We start from the raw sequence: 15,611 nt of genomic DNA, 5'->3' as shown, positions 1-15,611 counted from the left end.
TGTGCTATGTTTTTTCTCCTTCCTACCCTTTCCACATAGATACTTATTGCTGCCTCTGCACCAATATGCTTTCTGAAGTGCTGCTATTTCTTTCTCAATATTTAACACTCTGTGGTGATATCCAACTAATGCTGGCCCAGAATGCAAATAATAGAGCGGCACACCTTGAAGAGTTTAATTACCAAACAAAAGAAGACCAGGAGATATTACACAGCCTCCACAGGGAGTCCAATTGTCAAGGTATGCCAGTGAGACTCATCGTTTGATTCAGAAAAATGCCAGAAATGTTAGTGTTTCGATATTGCTGTTTTGTTTCATCATTTCTTAATGTTAAATTGAACGTGATCCTGTGTATTTGTGTATAAAGTGGTTTTGAAGTATTTTATAATTAGTAATTATACAACTAGAACTAATTAAAAAATAGTCTCTGGAGACAGTCGTATTGACGTTTTACACTTTTCTTTTTGTAAGGTTTTTCTGGGAAACCCTTTAGTCAACTAACCAAGCCATGATTTTCTTTTGAAAAGGAGTAACAGTTGGTAAAAGTGGATGAATTACATTTTGAATGGTTCACCTTTTGAATGGTTCCTGAGGGCTAAGATACAGTGATCATTTTTTAAAATTTATTTTTATTTTTATTTTTTTATTTTTATTTTTTTTGCGGTATGCGGGCCTCTCACTGTTGTGGCCTCTCCCGTTGCGGAGCACAGGCTCCGTACGCGCAGGCTCAGTGGCCATGGCTCACGGGCCCAGCCGCTCCGCGGCATGTGGGATCTTCCCGGACCGGGGCACAAACCCGTGTCCCCTGCATCGGCAGGCGGACTCTCAACCACTGCGCCACCGGGGAAGCCCCAGTGATCATTATTTTTTAAATGTAGTTCACAGCTGTCTGTTTTTGGAGTTGTCAGATTTTAAACCTGGAAGATAGGAGAATTTAGTCTGCAGAGCAGTATCCCTCCCTCTTAGCTCAGTACAGCTATATAAGCACCTTGCAATTAGGGCAGTAAGTGAGACATAAGGTGCTTTTGTAATGTATCATGGAGTTGTTTTATTATGCTCTTAAATCGTTTATATCACTTTATATCCACATCCCAAAAAACTTTGGACTGTTAACATCTAGAGAAGTATACTGGGGGAGGAAATGTATTATTGTGGGGTTTTTTTTGCCCTCTTTCTCCCCTTCTGAGTTTCTCAAATAATCATTTTATTTTAATAGACATGGTGATAAAATCCTTAGTTTGTTTTTGCCATTCCCATCATGTTAATTTCATATAAGGTACTTCTTTGTAAGAGTGATGTGCTCCTTGAAAGTTAGCAGCAGGAGTACTACCCTTTTTCTCCCTTGAATTTTTGGGCCCTGCACCTGAGTTTACTTCAGTCTCCACTAGATGGCACGTTTAAGTCTTTGAGAGCTTATCTGTCAGCTTCTTCAGTGACATAAACTTACATTGGCAAACTCTAATGTACATAACTAGCCTCTGTAGCAATCCGAACTTTATTTCAAGAACTGTTTCCAGTAATTAAAAAGGAAAAAATGGTTTACCTTGTATCAGTGGACAACTTTAGGTCTGTACCAATAAGCAGTGGACCTGGTAAAATCTGGGTCTTGGGAGTTGTTTTTAGGCAGGAAGATATTTCCTTTAATCCAACATTAATGTCCCAAGAAAATACAGTTTTTAAAATAAATTCAGAGATCTTTTCTTTTGAAATTTAAAATTTTAGTTGTATTAATTGAATCTATGTTTATACTATATTGCATATTATGGTATAAGCATAACTTTACTATACGTTATTTTGTCTTAAAAGTATTAGATTACTTAGATACTAAGGAAGAAGGGTTCATGTGACTCATGGTGATGTTTCCTTTTTTTTCTTTTAAGGATTTGCATGGGCAACTGATTTGTCTACGGACTTAGAAAGTCAACTTTCAGTTAGTTGTAAATGTTATGAGGCTGCTAATGAAATCTTGCAGTTTAGTGACTTAAAAAGTCAAAATCCAGAACAGTATATACAAGTATTGAAGAGAATGGGTAACATTAGAAATGAAATCGGTGTCTTTTACATGAATCAGGCTGCCGCATTACAGAGTGAGAGAGTAGGTGAGTACGTCTCTGGGGTCCTGTCTTCATTGCCCGTTCTCCTAGAAACTCATGCTGATTTTACATGGTTCAAGCCAAGAACTGTGGCATTTGATTTTATGTCATAAAGGGGTGCGCTGTTAAAGAATCTTTTATGATTAAATTCTCAAGGAATAAAAGTAGGAAAAGACATTATTTCCCCTTGGGAGTCATCATCTCACTGTCCTCCGTCCTCCATCTGATCAGTTCAGAAGTGAGTTGGACAATCAGCCATGTGCTAGGCTCTATACTGGATATGTAATTGGCTAAGACATAGTTCTCCGAGCTGGGAAGCCAGATATGAATACAAATCTCTGAAAAATGCTATAAGTACAAATGCCGTACAGTAGAGGAGTGGGGAAAGGAGACGCTCCTTGGAGTTGTGGCCTTCTTGGAAGGCTTGTGGGGAGAAGGTGTAGTTTGGGCAGATTGCAGCATGATATGATTGCAGCAGGCAGATGTGGGAAAGGTGGGGTGTCTCGACTGGAGTAGGCAGCATTAGGAAGGAGCCAAAGATATAGTGTCCGGTGGGTGTTAAGAGGAGCAGCAAGTGGTCTCCAGTGATTCAGGCAGAGGGGCATGGATTCATCTGCGCCCATGTTGAGTTGGAGAAGCCAGTGGACATGTACGTGAATGGTATGACTTAGTAGTCAGTTAGAACTGTGTGCTTAGAGCTCTTTGGGTTAGCAAGGCATAGGTTGGGAACCATTCACGTAGGGGTGGTAGTTGAAGCCATGAGAATGGGTGAAACTGTAGAGGCTGTACACACAGCATGGGAAACCAAAAGGGCCGAGATAAAACTGAGGACAGCAGGTAGGTTGAATTAAGTTATTGTGTGCCTGTTGATCTGTGAGCTGTACTTGGCACAGGGATATAGAGGTCATTGCCGGTGGGAGAACCTGTGCTTTTTTGTTGCTGTTATTTATACGTATATAATACATTTTTTAAATAGAGATATAAGAACCTGTGCTTTTAAGGTGCCTCTGGAGGAGGAAGTTGGTGAAGGTGTATGAAAAGTGGTTGTCAGAAACCTAGGAGAATTAGAGAAGACACAGACTGTGCCTCTTGAAATTCATGGGACCATATCTTTTGAATCTTTATAAAATAGTGCTTTGCTCGATGTTTTTATTTGCCTGCTTTAATATCATCTGGTTAATAGAGAAGAGAACTCCAAGTGTTGTGTCAATCTGCCCAGCTGCCATAGACTAGGTGGCTTCAACAACAGAAATTTATTTCTCATAATGTGGAGCTGGAAGTCCAAGGCTGGATTTCTCTGAGACTTCTCTTCTTGGCTTGCAGGTGGCCACTTTCTTGCTGTGTCCTCACCTGGTCTTTTCTGTATGTATGTTCCTGACGTCTCTCTCTCTTATGAGAACACCAGTCATTTTGGATCAGGGTCCCACCTTATGACCTCATAAATGAGACCTTAGTCACATTTGTGGTTAGGGCCTCAACATGAATTTGGGGCGGGGGGCGAGGGAGGACACAGGTGTGATGAGAATAGTGCGCTGCAGTGGGTCCAGGTGGCTGGCGGTCCACTAGACGTTCTCTCACTGCCACGCTCTCATCATCTCGTCGAGAGACACTGGTGGGTTTACGCTGATACCTGCTTACGCAATTGTTTTCTTTCTTTTTTTGTGAAGTGAGCAAAACTGTGTCTACTGCAGAGCAGCAGTTGTGGAAAAAAAGCTTTTCTTGTTTTGAAAAGGGAATTCACAACTTTGAGTCAATTGACGATGCCACAAATGCTGCCCTTTTACTATGTAACACGGGACGACTCATGCGAATTTGTGCACAGGCGCACTGTGGTGCAGGTGATGAATTTAAACGTGAATTTTCTCCAGAAGAAGGCTTGTATTACAATAAGGTAACTTGCTTACATGTTGGACCTCATCTGTTCACACCTGATTGTCCTTTACACTTTGCCACAGCTCCACTAAAAGGTTATAAAACTAAAATAATTAACAACTGTGGTGATGGCACAGGACTTGACAGATCATTAAAACACTTAGAAACTGGAAGAATACTGAGAATTTAGTAGTGAAGATGACAGGTTGAATTGGTAGGGAAAGATGATTGTTCAGTAAATTATGTCGGTGTAGCGAGAGCATGTCAGATGGATTAAAGATCGACACGGAGAAGTGAAACTCTGGAAGTCCCAGGCGAAAATACAGGTAGACGGTTATCTGATGGGATGGGAAAGGACTTTTGCAGCATAACACAAAGAGCAAAAATTGCGACATAAAAGATGGATAAATTCAAATGCATAAAAATTGTTTTTTAAATGCACAACAGAAAGCAAAATTGAAAAGCAGTCCACAATTCAGGGAAAATACTTAGAGCACACATGACAGATCAGAGGTTAATAAACCCTTAATATATAAAGAACAATTAAGAATCATTGAAAATAAACTGCCCCAATAGAAGAATAACCTTGAACAAAAAAAGTCATACGTGTTTAAAAAAAAAAAAAAAAAAGTAAACGGTTAATATGTAAGAAAAATTTCAAAATTTAAACTTTTATGAAATTTAAAAATAAAGTTTTTTTTAATCAAATTGTGAATATTTTTTGGCAAATGGTAATATCCAGCGTTGGGGGAGGTACAAGAACACTCATTTAGTCGAGAACTTTGAAGCTGTTTAAATTACATTAGTGAGCAATGTTCATTGCATAGAGAACTTAAAAAAAAAGTGATCTTGTTTTTCTTTAAGCCTACATATACACAGAAAATGTGAGTAAGTACACACCAGAAATGTAGAAATTATTGCTGGGTGATGGAATTCAGTGTGATTTTATTTGATTACATACAATGACCATGTATTTCAGCATGGTGGTGACAGAGGTGGGAAGGGTTGCTTCTTTATACAATCAAACCCAGCAAATTTTTTATCCATAGACTTGTCAGATTATTTTTTCTATTTTGCTAGTCATATAAGCTGTAATTCTCATTTAGAAAGAAAGGAAAACAAATGAAAAAAATGCATCCTCATGCTTCACATGAGTCATAAGACACTCAGATGGGCGGATGATAGACTCGAGAGAAAATGTGGGCAACATGCAGTCCACTTTAAATCACTTTCTTCATTGAAATTGTGTCACTGATTTACTTTTTTCCTTTCCTCATGATATTGGTCTTTTATAAATTCTCTCAAATTAATGTTGGGGTGATTGTGAGGCATGTTTTACTTTATGGTGTATATTTAAACTGAGTCACAACGGTCCTCTTTCCTCCCTTGCAGGCTGTTGATTACTACTTGAAAGCTCTAAGATCCTTGGGAACACGAGACACACACCCAGCTGTTTGGGACTCAGTGAATTGGGAATTGTCCACTACTTATTTTACTATGGCAACTCTACAGCAAGATTATGCTCCGTTATCTAGAAAAGCTCAAGAGCAGGTAACATTTGCTGGATTATAAAGAAGTCTTAACCTTACTTATTCCTTTGTTTGACAGATATTGAGCATCTGTTATAGTCTTTTCCTTGACAAGCAGTATTTAAATGTTTTTAAAATTCTTACATAAGATTATGGGATTGTCATTTTTTTCCTCCCCCTTAAAAAAAATACACAGATTGAAAAAGAAGTCAGTGAAGCTATGAGGAAGTCCCTGAAATACTGTGATGTGGACTTGGTGTCTGCTCGACAGCCTCTTTGTCAGTACCGAGCTGCAACCATCCATCACAGGCTGGCGTCCATGTACCACAGTTGTCTGAGGAATCAGGTACTGCCATTTCGATTCAAGTTAAGTGCCAAGTCCATTTAAAAGTGTTCTGGTGCTTTTCTTACATTTCTGTAGACATTTAAAATGCCATCTATTCTTTTAGCCATTTGAGAAAAACTTGGACTGTAGGTATTTTTCCCCTCTCTCCTATGCTATGTATTTTTCTATTATAATTGGGTCTTAGTTTGCAAAATTATGTGTTTGCCTGGGTGTATTATTTAGATTTTTTTTAAATGTAGTTAGGCTTTATAGTAGCGGTTCTATGCCAATTTTAAAGTATGCATTGATCATTTTAAAAAATTTTTATTGTGAAATAGAGCATGCATATAAAAGCACATAGAAGATGTATGTGAAGCATTTATACAGTTTAAAGAATAACAAAGGAAACTCCTGTGTACCTCACCTTGAGGTTAAGGAATGGAAGACTCCTTCAGGGATCCGATGTGTACCCCTCCCTGTTGAGTCTCTCTCAGTACCCACCCACATTAACTACTGTCCCTGATTTTCTATTATGTCTGTACCTTTTCTGTCTTTAACCACCTAGATTAACTACTGTCCCAGATTTTCTACTATGTCTGTACCTTTTCTGTGTTTTACCACTTAAACAGCATGTTTACATTTTACCTGGTTGTGAAATTTATAGAGCAAGTCATACTGTACATATTCTTCTGTGGCTTATTGCTTTTTAGTTAACATCATGTTTTGGAGATTCTTTCAGGTTGATACACGTAGCTGTTCATTTTCTCAGCTCAATAGTATTCATTAAATGAATAAAATATATCACAGTTTATTTATCCATTCTATGATTACTGAACTTTGGGGTTGTTCTAGTTTGAGGCTGTTAGCAATAATATGATGAACAGTCTTGTACCTGAATCCTGGTGCTCAAATGCATGTATTTCTAAGGATAATTTGAGGCCTGAGCTGAAGGTGCCTTCCTTCAGAGAGGTTGCCTTGCTTCGGCCAGGAGTCTTGTGCTTATAGTTTCTCAGGGATATTTTTTTAATTGTTTTGTTGTTCTCCCTTTCTTAGCTCAGCACCAAGACACATTATCTTGCAGTTCCTTGGGTATGGGTTTACTTCTGGGATGCCTTTATCCTGGAAATACTGTCCTTTGAGGTCCAGCTGAATCTGGAGAGTGTTTTTTCCACTCTGAGCTGGCCCTAGACTCTCTTCCCCTTGCCACAGAGGGCCGCCAACCTAAATTCACATTTGTCCAGATGGCCTAATACCCCCACGGCAAAAGCAAGCTTGAGAGAATTCGAAGACAATTCACTGGAGGAAGAATTGTCTGTTCAGCAAATCATGCTGGGACAACTGGACATCTGCGTGCAGAAGGATAGGGTTAGACTCCTCCCTCACATAACATATAAAAATGAACTGAAAATGGATTAGAGACCTAAATGTAAGAGCTAAAACTCTAGGACACAACAAAACACTAAGAAGTATTCAGTGGTCCAGAGACTTGGTTAAGTAGTTAGTGTGAAATCCAAGCCTTAGGCTTTATTTTATGTTTGGTTCTAGGTCGGTGATGAATGTCTTAGGAAGCAGCACCGGGTGCTAGCAGACCTTCATTACAGCAAAGCTGTGAAGCTTTTTCAGCTTCTGAAAGATGCTCCGTGTGAACTACTTAGAGTACAGTTAGAAAGAGTGGCATTTGCAGAATTTCAGATGACCAGTAAGTCTCACTGTTTGGTTTCTCAGATTTGTATGCATTGGCTTAGCGTTGGATTGTCTTAGAGTGAGGCAGACTGTGGATCTCTCTTGGATGTGAGCAATATTGTTTTCTTTTGCATTTGCCCATAGTTAATGTCTTTGGGTAGGGACATTTTTTGAAATGCTTTTTAAAACTTAGAGAAATGCATTAGCTTATGTTTAATGAGTAGATATACTGAAATATATAGCCCAGGATTTCTTACTTGAAAAAAAATGATGACAAGTTAGTTTAGACAAAGATTTTAAGCATCATGAACAAGATGAGAGTGGAAAACGGTGATGGAGAAGTGGTGGGCCTGAGTCCCCTTGAACGAAGAACCAAGACTGGCAGCTTTGGATTGTGGTTCTAGAGCAGACTTTAACTGCAGATCCTGAGCAAGGTGGCGATGACGTGGGAGGGCAGGGAGGGCGAAAGCGAGGCGCTTCACGTATCGTTTCCCACGGCGGAGTAAGCTGGCCCTCCACCACTGAGCAGTTTTTTCTGAATTCCCTCCTCGCTCTTGTTCAACGGCTCCCCCTCTGCACAGGGATCTTTTGAGAAATATCTCTTGTGTGGTAAAGCAACAAGAGACGTTTATTTGAAGTACAGCAATTCCATTGGTTTCATTTCAGTTGTTTTCTTCTATAAAATTAAAATAAATTTAATATTTAACATATGCATGACTCTTTATATAGTATCTCTGGAAGGATGGGCGAGAAACTGACGGCATTGTCACTTCCGTGGCTCTCAGTGTGTGCCCATTTGTACCTTATACATTTTGACAGTGTATTACCTATTCAGAACAGTTTTTAGAAATACTTTTTACTAAAAGCATCTTTTTAAACTTTTTGTCAGTACATAGAGCCTAGCTGAATGTCTTGGATGGTCACCCAGGATTAATAGTAGCTCTTTCTGGGGGCAGTCTGGGGTGATCTTCTTTTCCAATTTGCATCTTTGAATTTTCTGCCATGTTTGAATTCCTTAGAATGAGCAGGCATCGTTTTTATTTAAAAAAAAAAAAAAGTAGATACTGGGAACAAGTTTGCTAAGATGGTAAGTATGCTTAATTCCCTTTTTAAAAAATGTTTAATACTGTGACTGTAAAACCAGATAGTGAGGCAGGGAAACAATGATTGTTTATTGCCTTGTCAAGTCCTCCTGTTTTTCTTTAGGGATAATTACTAGACAAAAGTTGGATTTAGAAGATTTCTTGGGATTCTCATGAGTTACCTTTACAGCATTTGAAAATCTGAATTTTCATTAATACATTGGCATTGGATGGGTTTCTAGATTTATATTTAAAGGAATGATCATTTTGTGTTTGACACTCTAGGTCAGAATAGCAATATTGGAAAATTAAAAACACTTTCTGGGGCTCTTGATATAATGGTGAGAACTAAGCATGCATTCCAGCTCATCAGAAAGGAGCTTGTAGAGGAATTTGACCAGGTAAATGGAAAAAAGATTTATCATTGTTTTTTATGTGTCTTAAACTAAATGCTACATGACTGTGTATAGTGGGCATATGGGATGCGTGTATGTGTATGTATGTGTCTGTATATGCATTGTGTGTGTACAGATACATACATAAATACATATGCTCTGCATAAAAACATGTTAACAGTGATTTATTACATTTTCTTTGTGGAATTATTAAACTCAAATTTACAAGTGTATCTTTTATATATATATATATATATATATATATATTTTTTTTTTTTTTTTTTTTTTTTTTTTTTTTTTTGCGGTATGCAGGCCTCTCAATGTTGTGGCCTCTCCCATGGTGGAGCACAGGCTCCGGACATGCAGGCTCAGCGGCCATGGCTCATGGGCCCAGCCGCTCCGCGGCATGTGGGATCTTCCCGGACCGGGGCACGAACCCATGTCCCCTGCATCGGCAGGCGGACTCTCAACCACTGCGCCACCAGGGAAGCCCTATCTTTTATATTTTAAAATTATTTCTTGTGGGCTTCCCTGGTGGCACTGTGGTTAAGAATCCGCCTGCCAAATGCAAGGGACACGGGTTCGAGCCCCAGCCCGGGAAGATCCCACATGCCGCAGAGCGGCTAAGCCTGTGCGCCACAACTACTGAGCCTCAGCTCTGGAGCCCGCAAGCCACAACTACTGAGTCCACATGCCACAACTGCTGAGGCCTGCGTGCCTAGAGCCTGTGTTCCACAACAAGAGAAGCCACCACAATGAGAAGCCCGCGCACCGCAACGAAGATTAGCCCCCGCTTGCTGCAACTAGAGAAAGCCTGCGTGCAGCAGCGAAGACCCAACACAGCCAAAAATAAAATAAATAAATTTATTAAAAAAAATTATTTCTTTAAATAACCACATAGACCTTGGTTAATAATAAGGCCCTGGGAGTATAAAGTCTGTTAAGTTTTGCTTTTGTTTTTTTGTTTGTGTTTTTAAGAGAAAGGTCTGTGCCGCCTTTTATAATTTCCACTAAACTGTCTGCAGTTGAACGGTGATTGGGCTTAAGCAGACTCCTTGGGAAGGCCTTTCCGGTTTGCCAGGCATTCCCACATTCATGCTGCCTTCTGCTGAAAGCTTCCCTGAGTCCCTGTGGCCTCCAGCCTATTTCCAAACTCTGGTTCTCAAACCATACAGTACCCATTTCCATCTTGCTCCTTGAGCGTCTGACGTTGGAACGTCAGGAGGTTTGTTCAGGATTAGTTTCTTCTACGTAAGTGCCTTTTAGGTCTGAGACATTTTTTTTAATGTGGTTTAGTCTATCAGAATGTTCTCAGGGGAGGGAGGAGGAGGCCGTGATGAGGCTGCCAGCAGGCTGTCCCCGAGGAAAAATCATCTCAGGTTTGCTCTGTTTTGCTTTTGGTTTAAAAGTTTACTGGATTATTGAAATGGCAGTTCCATCACTTTAGTATGAAACTGTGAGGTAGCTTAGGTGAAATAACTTTTTGTTGTTTCTAGCCTAAGAGTGAAGAGACCCCTCCAGCTGCTGATTCTTCTCCTAGCCTCAATCGAGAAGAAGTGATAAAACTCCTGGGTATATTTGAATCTCGCTTGTCATTCCTTCTTCTTCAGTCCATCAAACTGCTGTCTTCAACTAAAAAGAAAACAAGGTAAATTTTGTGGAAATTTCTTTCCAAGCACCTTACCTATATACTTTTTATTACTGATACTGTAAAAGGATGGGCCCCATTTTTTGTTGTGTTTTTTAAGTGGTGCTCTTTCGTGATTTGTTAAATTGAGTGAGAATCATCTCCACGTGGCCTACTACGTGTTGAGATTATAGAAACAAATCTTGCTGCCTAAGGGTAAATACCCTATAGGTTGTAATATTTTCCCTGAGAGAGATGAATGACCTGGAATGAAGACCTTGACTGTTTCTTGTCACTCTTCTGAGCATTGTGTTTAATGGGAAGTCAGAACTATAGTTTAGATACTCAGGGCCAAGCGCATCATAAAAAGTAGGTGACTAAACCTCAAAGTCTCTCTACCCAAGAAACTAGTGAAGAGAAGAGTGAGCATCTCAGCAAATACACCTATAACATCTTATACAATTATGTTGTTTTCCAGAGTTATTATGTTGGGATTATTAATTTAATTTGAAATTCTGGTAGTAAATACTAGATCAGGAAAATAATAAACAATATGCCTTTTTTTTTAGTATAAGTATAATCTAGCCATATTACAAAATTTGAAAAATAGAAAAAGGAAAAAGAAAATCATTTATCCTAATATATTCATTCTTGTCAGTTATCCTGTGCATATTTTACCAATTTATAAAATTGGGATACAGATAATTTTTGTCTCTTTTTATGTTTTATTTATATATAGTAAAATTCATCCTTTGTGGTGTACAGTTCTTCAAGCTTTGGCAAATGCATAGATATGTATATCTACTGCCTAAATCATGGTACAGAGCAGTTCCATCAATCCAAAAATTCCCTCTTGCTGCCTCTTTATAGTTAATTCCTCTCCTGATTTCAGTTCCTTAGTATCTCAGGGAGAAAGCATTCTGTCTCCTGCTATGAAGTGTGACATCAGCTACAGGTTTTTGTAGATCAAGTTGACGATGTTCCCTTCTATTCCTAGTTTGCTGAGAGTTTCTATCATGAATGAATGTTAAATTTTTGTCAGATGCTTGTGCTATATACATTGAAATGACTATCATTTTCCATCTTTAATCTGTTAATATAGTGGATTACATTGATTTTTTTTTTTAAATGTTAAACCAGCTTTGAATCCCTGGGATAAACTAGTACTTTGTTGTGGTGTATTTTTTTTTAATGTATTGTTGGATTCCATTTGCTAATATTGTGTTGAGAATTTTTGTGTCTGTTCATAAGGGGTATTGGTCTATACGTCTCTTATAATGGTTTTATCTGGTTTTGGTATTCGAGCAATGCTGGCCTCATAAAATCAATTGGCAAGTGTTCCCTCTCCTGTTTTTTGAAAGAGATTGGAATTTATTGGTGAAACCATTTTAACGTAGAGTTGGCTTTATGAAAAGTTTTAATAATTAGTTCAATTTCATTTCATAGATATAATATTATTCAAGTTGTCTTTTTTTCTTCTTGAGTTTCATCTGTTGTCAAATATATAGGTTCACAGTATTCCCTTATTAGCCTTTTAATATCTAAAGGAGTTTTTAGTGATAGCCCTTCTCTCATTCCTGATATTAGTTTTATCTTCTCTTTTTTTTTTTTTTTTGGTCTGGTTAGAAGTTTATCAATTTTATTGATCTTTTCAAAGAACTAGCTTTTGGTTTGGTTTCTCTTCCCCCATTGTTTTTTTATTTTCAGTGCCATTGATTTCTACACTTATCTATATTTCCTTTTGTTTATTTTGGGTTTAATCTGCTCTTTTTCTGTTTTATATATATATATATATATATATATATATATATATATATATATTTATTTATTTATTTATGGATGGCTGGCTGGCTGGCTGGCTGTGTTGGGTCTTTGTTGCTGCGGGCAGGCTTTCTCTAGTTGTGGCGAGCGGGGGCTACTCTTCGTTGTGGTGCATGGGCTTCTCATGCGGTGGCTTCTCTTGTTGTGGAGCACAGGCTCTAGGTGCGTGGGCTCAGTAGTTGTGGAGCATGGGCTTAATTGCTCCGTGGCATGTGGGATCTTCCTGGACCAGGGCTTGAACCTGTGTCCCCTGCATTGGCAGGCAGATTCTTAACCACTGTGCCACCAGGGAAGTCCCTTTTTCTTGTTTCTTAAAGTGGAAGCCTAAATTACTGATTTGAGACCCTTTTTCTTTTTAAATATAAGTATTTGCCGCTATAAATTTTCTTCTAAGCACTGCTTTTGCTATATCTCACAAATTTTGATATATTTTCCTTTTCATTCAGTTCAAAGTAATTTTTTTATATCCCCTGAGATGTCCTCTTTGATCCATGTATTATTTAGAGGCATGCTGCTTAATGTCTGAATATTGGGACCGTCCAGATATCTTTCCATTACTGATTGCTTTATTTTAATTGCACTATGGGCTGAGATCATAACTGCATATGATTTCTCTTCTTTCACAGTTGTTTAGATTTGTTTTATGGCCAAGAATATGGTTTGCCTTGGCAGGTGTTCCATGTGCACTTGAAAATTATGAGTAGCTTACTGTTTGGAGTGTTGTGTAAATGTCGGTTAGGTTTAGTTGGTTCAGCGTGTTGCTCAGGTCTTCTGTATTCACACTTTCTGTCCAATTGTTCGGTCAGTTACTGAGAGAAGCACGTTGAAGTTTCCAGTGACGGTTGTGTGGATTCATCTGTCTCTCCTTTCGATTCTTTCAGTTTTGTTTCACATATTTTGAGGCGCTATTAGTCATATACACATTTAGGACTGTTATATCTTGGAGAACTGAGCCCCTTATATAACATGTGATGTCCATCTTTGATATTAATATAGCTGCTCAGCTTTTTTTTGTTAATGTCTTTTTCCATCTTTTGCTTTTGACCTAGCTCTGTCTTTTAAACTAAATGTGAGTTTCTTATAGATCACATATAGTTGTCTTGCTTTTTCAATCCAAACTTATAGGTGGTATTTTTAGACCAGTCACATTTAATGTGATTACTGATGTCGTTAGATTTAAATCTATCATCTTGCTAGCTGTTTTCTGTTTGTCTTTTTCTTCCTTGAGTTAATTGAACATTTTCTATGATTCCTTTTTATTTCACTATTGATTTATTATTTATACCACTTTTTAAAGTTTTGGTCGTTGACCCAGTGTTTACGTTCTTAATCGGAGGCCACCTTCAAATAATATTATCCTGCTTCACATGTGTGAAGACTTTAAAACAATATGCTCCCAGTTCTTCCCTTCCATCATTTGTACTGTTATCATTCATTTTACTTTTACACATAATAAACAAACAATACACTGCTACTGTGTTTGCTTAGATAGTATGCCTTTTGTTTATATAGAGTTTTAAGAGAACAAGGACTTTTTTTGCCTTTATTTATTCCATTTCTAGTGCTCTTAACTTCCGTGTAGATAGACCATTTTTTTTGTGTGGTATCATATTCTTTCTACATGAAAAGCTTCCTTTATCGTTTTTTATAGTATAGGTGTGCTAGCAAGGAATTCCTCCTTTCTTGTGAAAGCCTTTATTACTTCTTCATGTTTTAGAAGATCTTTTGGCTGGGTATAGAGTTCTTTCCACACTTCAGAGATGTCACTGCATTGCCTTCTGGTTTGCCCATTTTCTGACAAAGTCTGCCGTTCTGATCTTTGTTCTTCTGTATGTCATGTACCTTTTTCGCTCTAGCTGCCCTCAAGATTTCTTCCTTCTCTTCCCCCAGCAGTTGTGGGCATTATATGCCTAGGTGGTATGATTTTTTTTTCCCTCCTCAGTGTTTTTATTTCTTCTCCAATTTCTCTTTTTCTTTGGTTCCACTTATACCTATATTAAACTGTTTGATACTGTTCCACAGCTTTTAGGTGTTCTGTTTTTTACAGGTTTTTTCTTTTTGTGTTTCAGCTTAGGCGATTTCCCTTGACCTGTCTTCAAGTTCACTGTTTGTTGACTCAGTTTTGTGTCATATACGGTTGGACTTGTTGAAGGCATTCTTTGTCTCTGTCACTGTGTTCCTCATTTCTAGTATTTCCCTTGGTTCTTTCTTATAGTTTCCCTCTCTCTGCTGAAGTTACCAATCTGATGCTGCGTGTCGTCCACATTTTCCATTTGAGCCTTTTAATCATTGTCATTTTAAATCCCCTATCAGATGGTTCCAACATCTGTGTCGTGTCTGAGTCTGGTTCTCTTGCTTCTTTGACTCCTGGCAGTGTGTGGTTTCATTGCCTTTCTACATCTTGTAATTGTTTGTGGGAAACTGGGCATCTCCTGTAGGATAGTAGAGACTGAGGGAAGTGATTATTAAGCCTGGCAAGTTTGTACACCTGTCTCACGCTAGGCCTTCAGTGTGGGGAGTTTGAGTTCATTTTTCAGGTCTGGCGTTGAGCTGTGGTTGAGATTTTCTTGTTGCCTTGGTTACCTCCCGTGCTCCTCTGGCAGTGCCTGGATTGGCGTGGAGCAGCTCTGTGGAGGCTTCTTGTACCGTCTTCTCCATCTTCACGTCTGGTCGTCTTCTTCCTGTAGCATCTCAAAGAGGGCCTGTGTTCATGCTCTTACAGCTCCCAGCTGTATTCCACTCACTGGTCCCCTGGGAGGGGAGGGGGAGTTGGCTGGGCTTCTCACTTGTTTCGGGTAAGCCTCAGTCTGGGGCAGACCCTGCGTCCCTGAGTGTCAGGGGTGTGGCCTTCCCCCTCCTCCCGCCCCTCCCCCAGGGCTAGTGTTTCTTCCCTTCCCCTTCCCCTGTCTGCACTGACCTTCACCACCAGCGCTGCTCCCTCCCCACCCCCGCCCCACATATTCAGGCTTCTGGTTCCTGCGGAGAAGGGTCCGGTGAGTTTGGGTTGCCTGCCCTGCCTCCTCCCACCGCTGCAGCAGCTGTTCCCCTCGCCCAGGCCTGCACCACGGGAGCCCGGAGCGTGGCCTGGGACTCTCACCGGGCTCGGGCTCTCACGTCAGCTCCTGCTGGGGCTCTTGCAAGCCCCTCCCTCACCAGCCCTCTCTCCACCTCTACCAGCTCATTA

The 15,611-nt window shown here is 39.4% G+C and overlaps 1 protein-coding gene across 2 annotated transcripts in view; it reads left to right on the top strand.

Annotated features, from left to right (window-relative positions):
* Positions 1–15,611, top strand: part of EDRF1 (erythroid differentiation regulatory factor 1) — a 40,617-nt gene that overhangs the window by 19,723 nt on the left and 5,283 nt on the right. For both annotated transcript variants that reach the window (XM_081236529.1, XM_081236528.1), the window contains exons 17-24: positions 40–240; positions 1,881–2,099; positions 3,761–3,984; positions 5,358–5,516; positions 5,691–5,840; positions 7,365–7,518; positions 8,870–8,985; positions 10,476–10,627. In XM_081236529.1, the coding sequence (XP_081092655.1) occupies positions 40–240; positions 1,881–2,099; positions 3,761–3,984; positions 5,358–5,516; positions 5,691–5,840; positions 7,365–7,518; positions 8,870–8,985; positions 10,476–10,627 (1,375 nt within the window). The remainder of the gene's footprint in view (positions 1–39; positions 241–1,880; positions 2,100–3,760; positions 3,985–5,357; positions 5,517–5,690; positions 5,841–7,364; positions 7,519–8,869; positions 8,986–10,475; positions 10,628–15,611) is intronic.

This window comes from Mesoplodon bidens (assembly GCF_964165515.1).
Source record: "Mesoplodon bidens genome assembly, chromosome: 1".
Classification (NCBI taxonomy): domain Eukaryota; kingdom Metazoa; phylum Chordata; class Mammalia; order Artiodactyla; family Ziphiidae; genus Mesoplodon; species Mesoplodon bidens.
The sequence above is the reverse complement of the archived record's forward strand: the minus strand, read 5'-3'. Positions and strand labels throughout refer to the sequence as shown.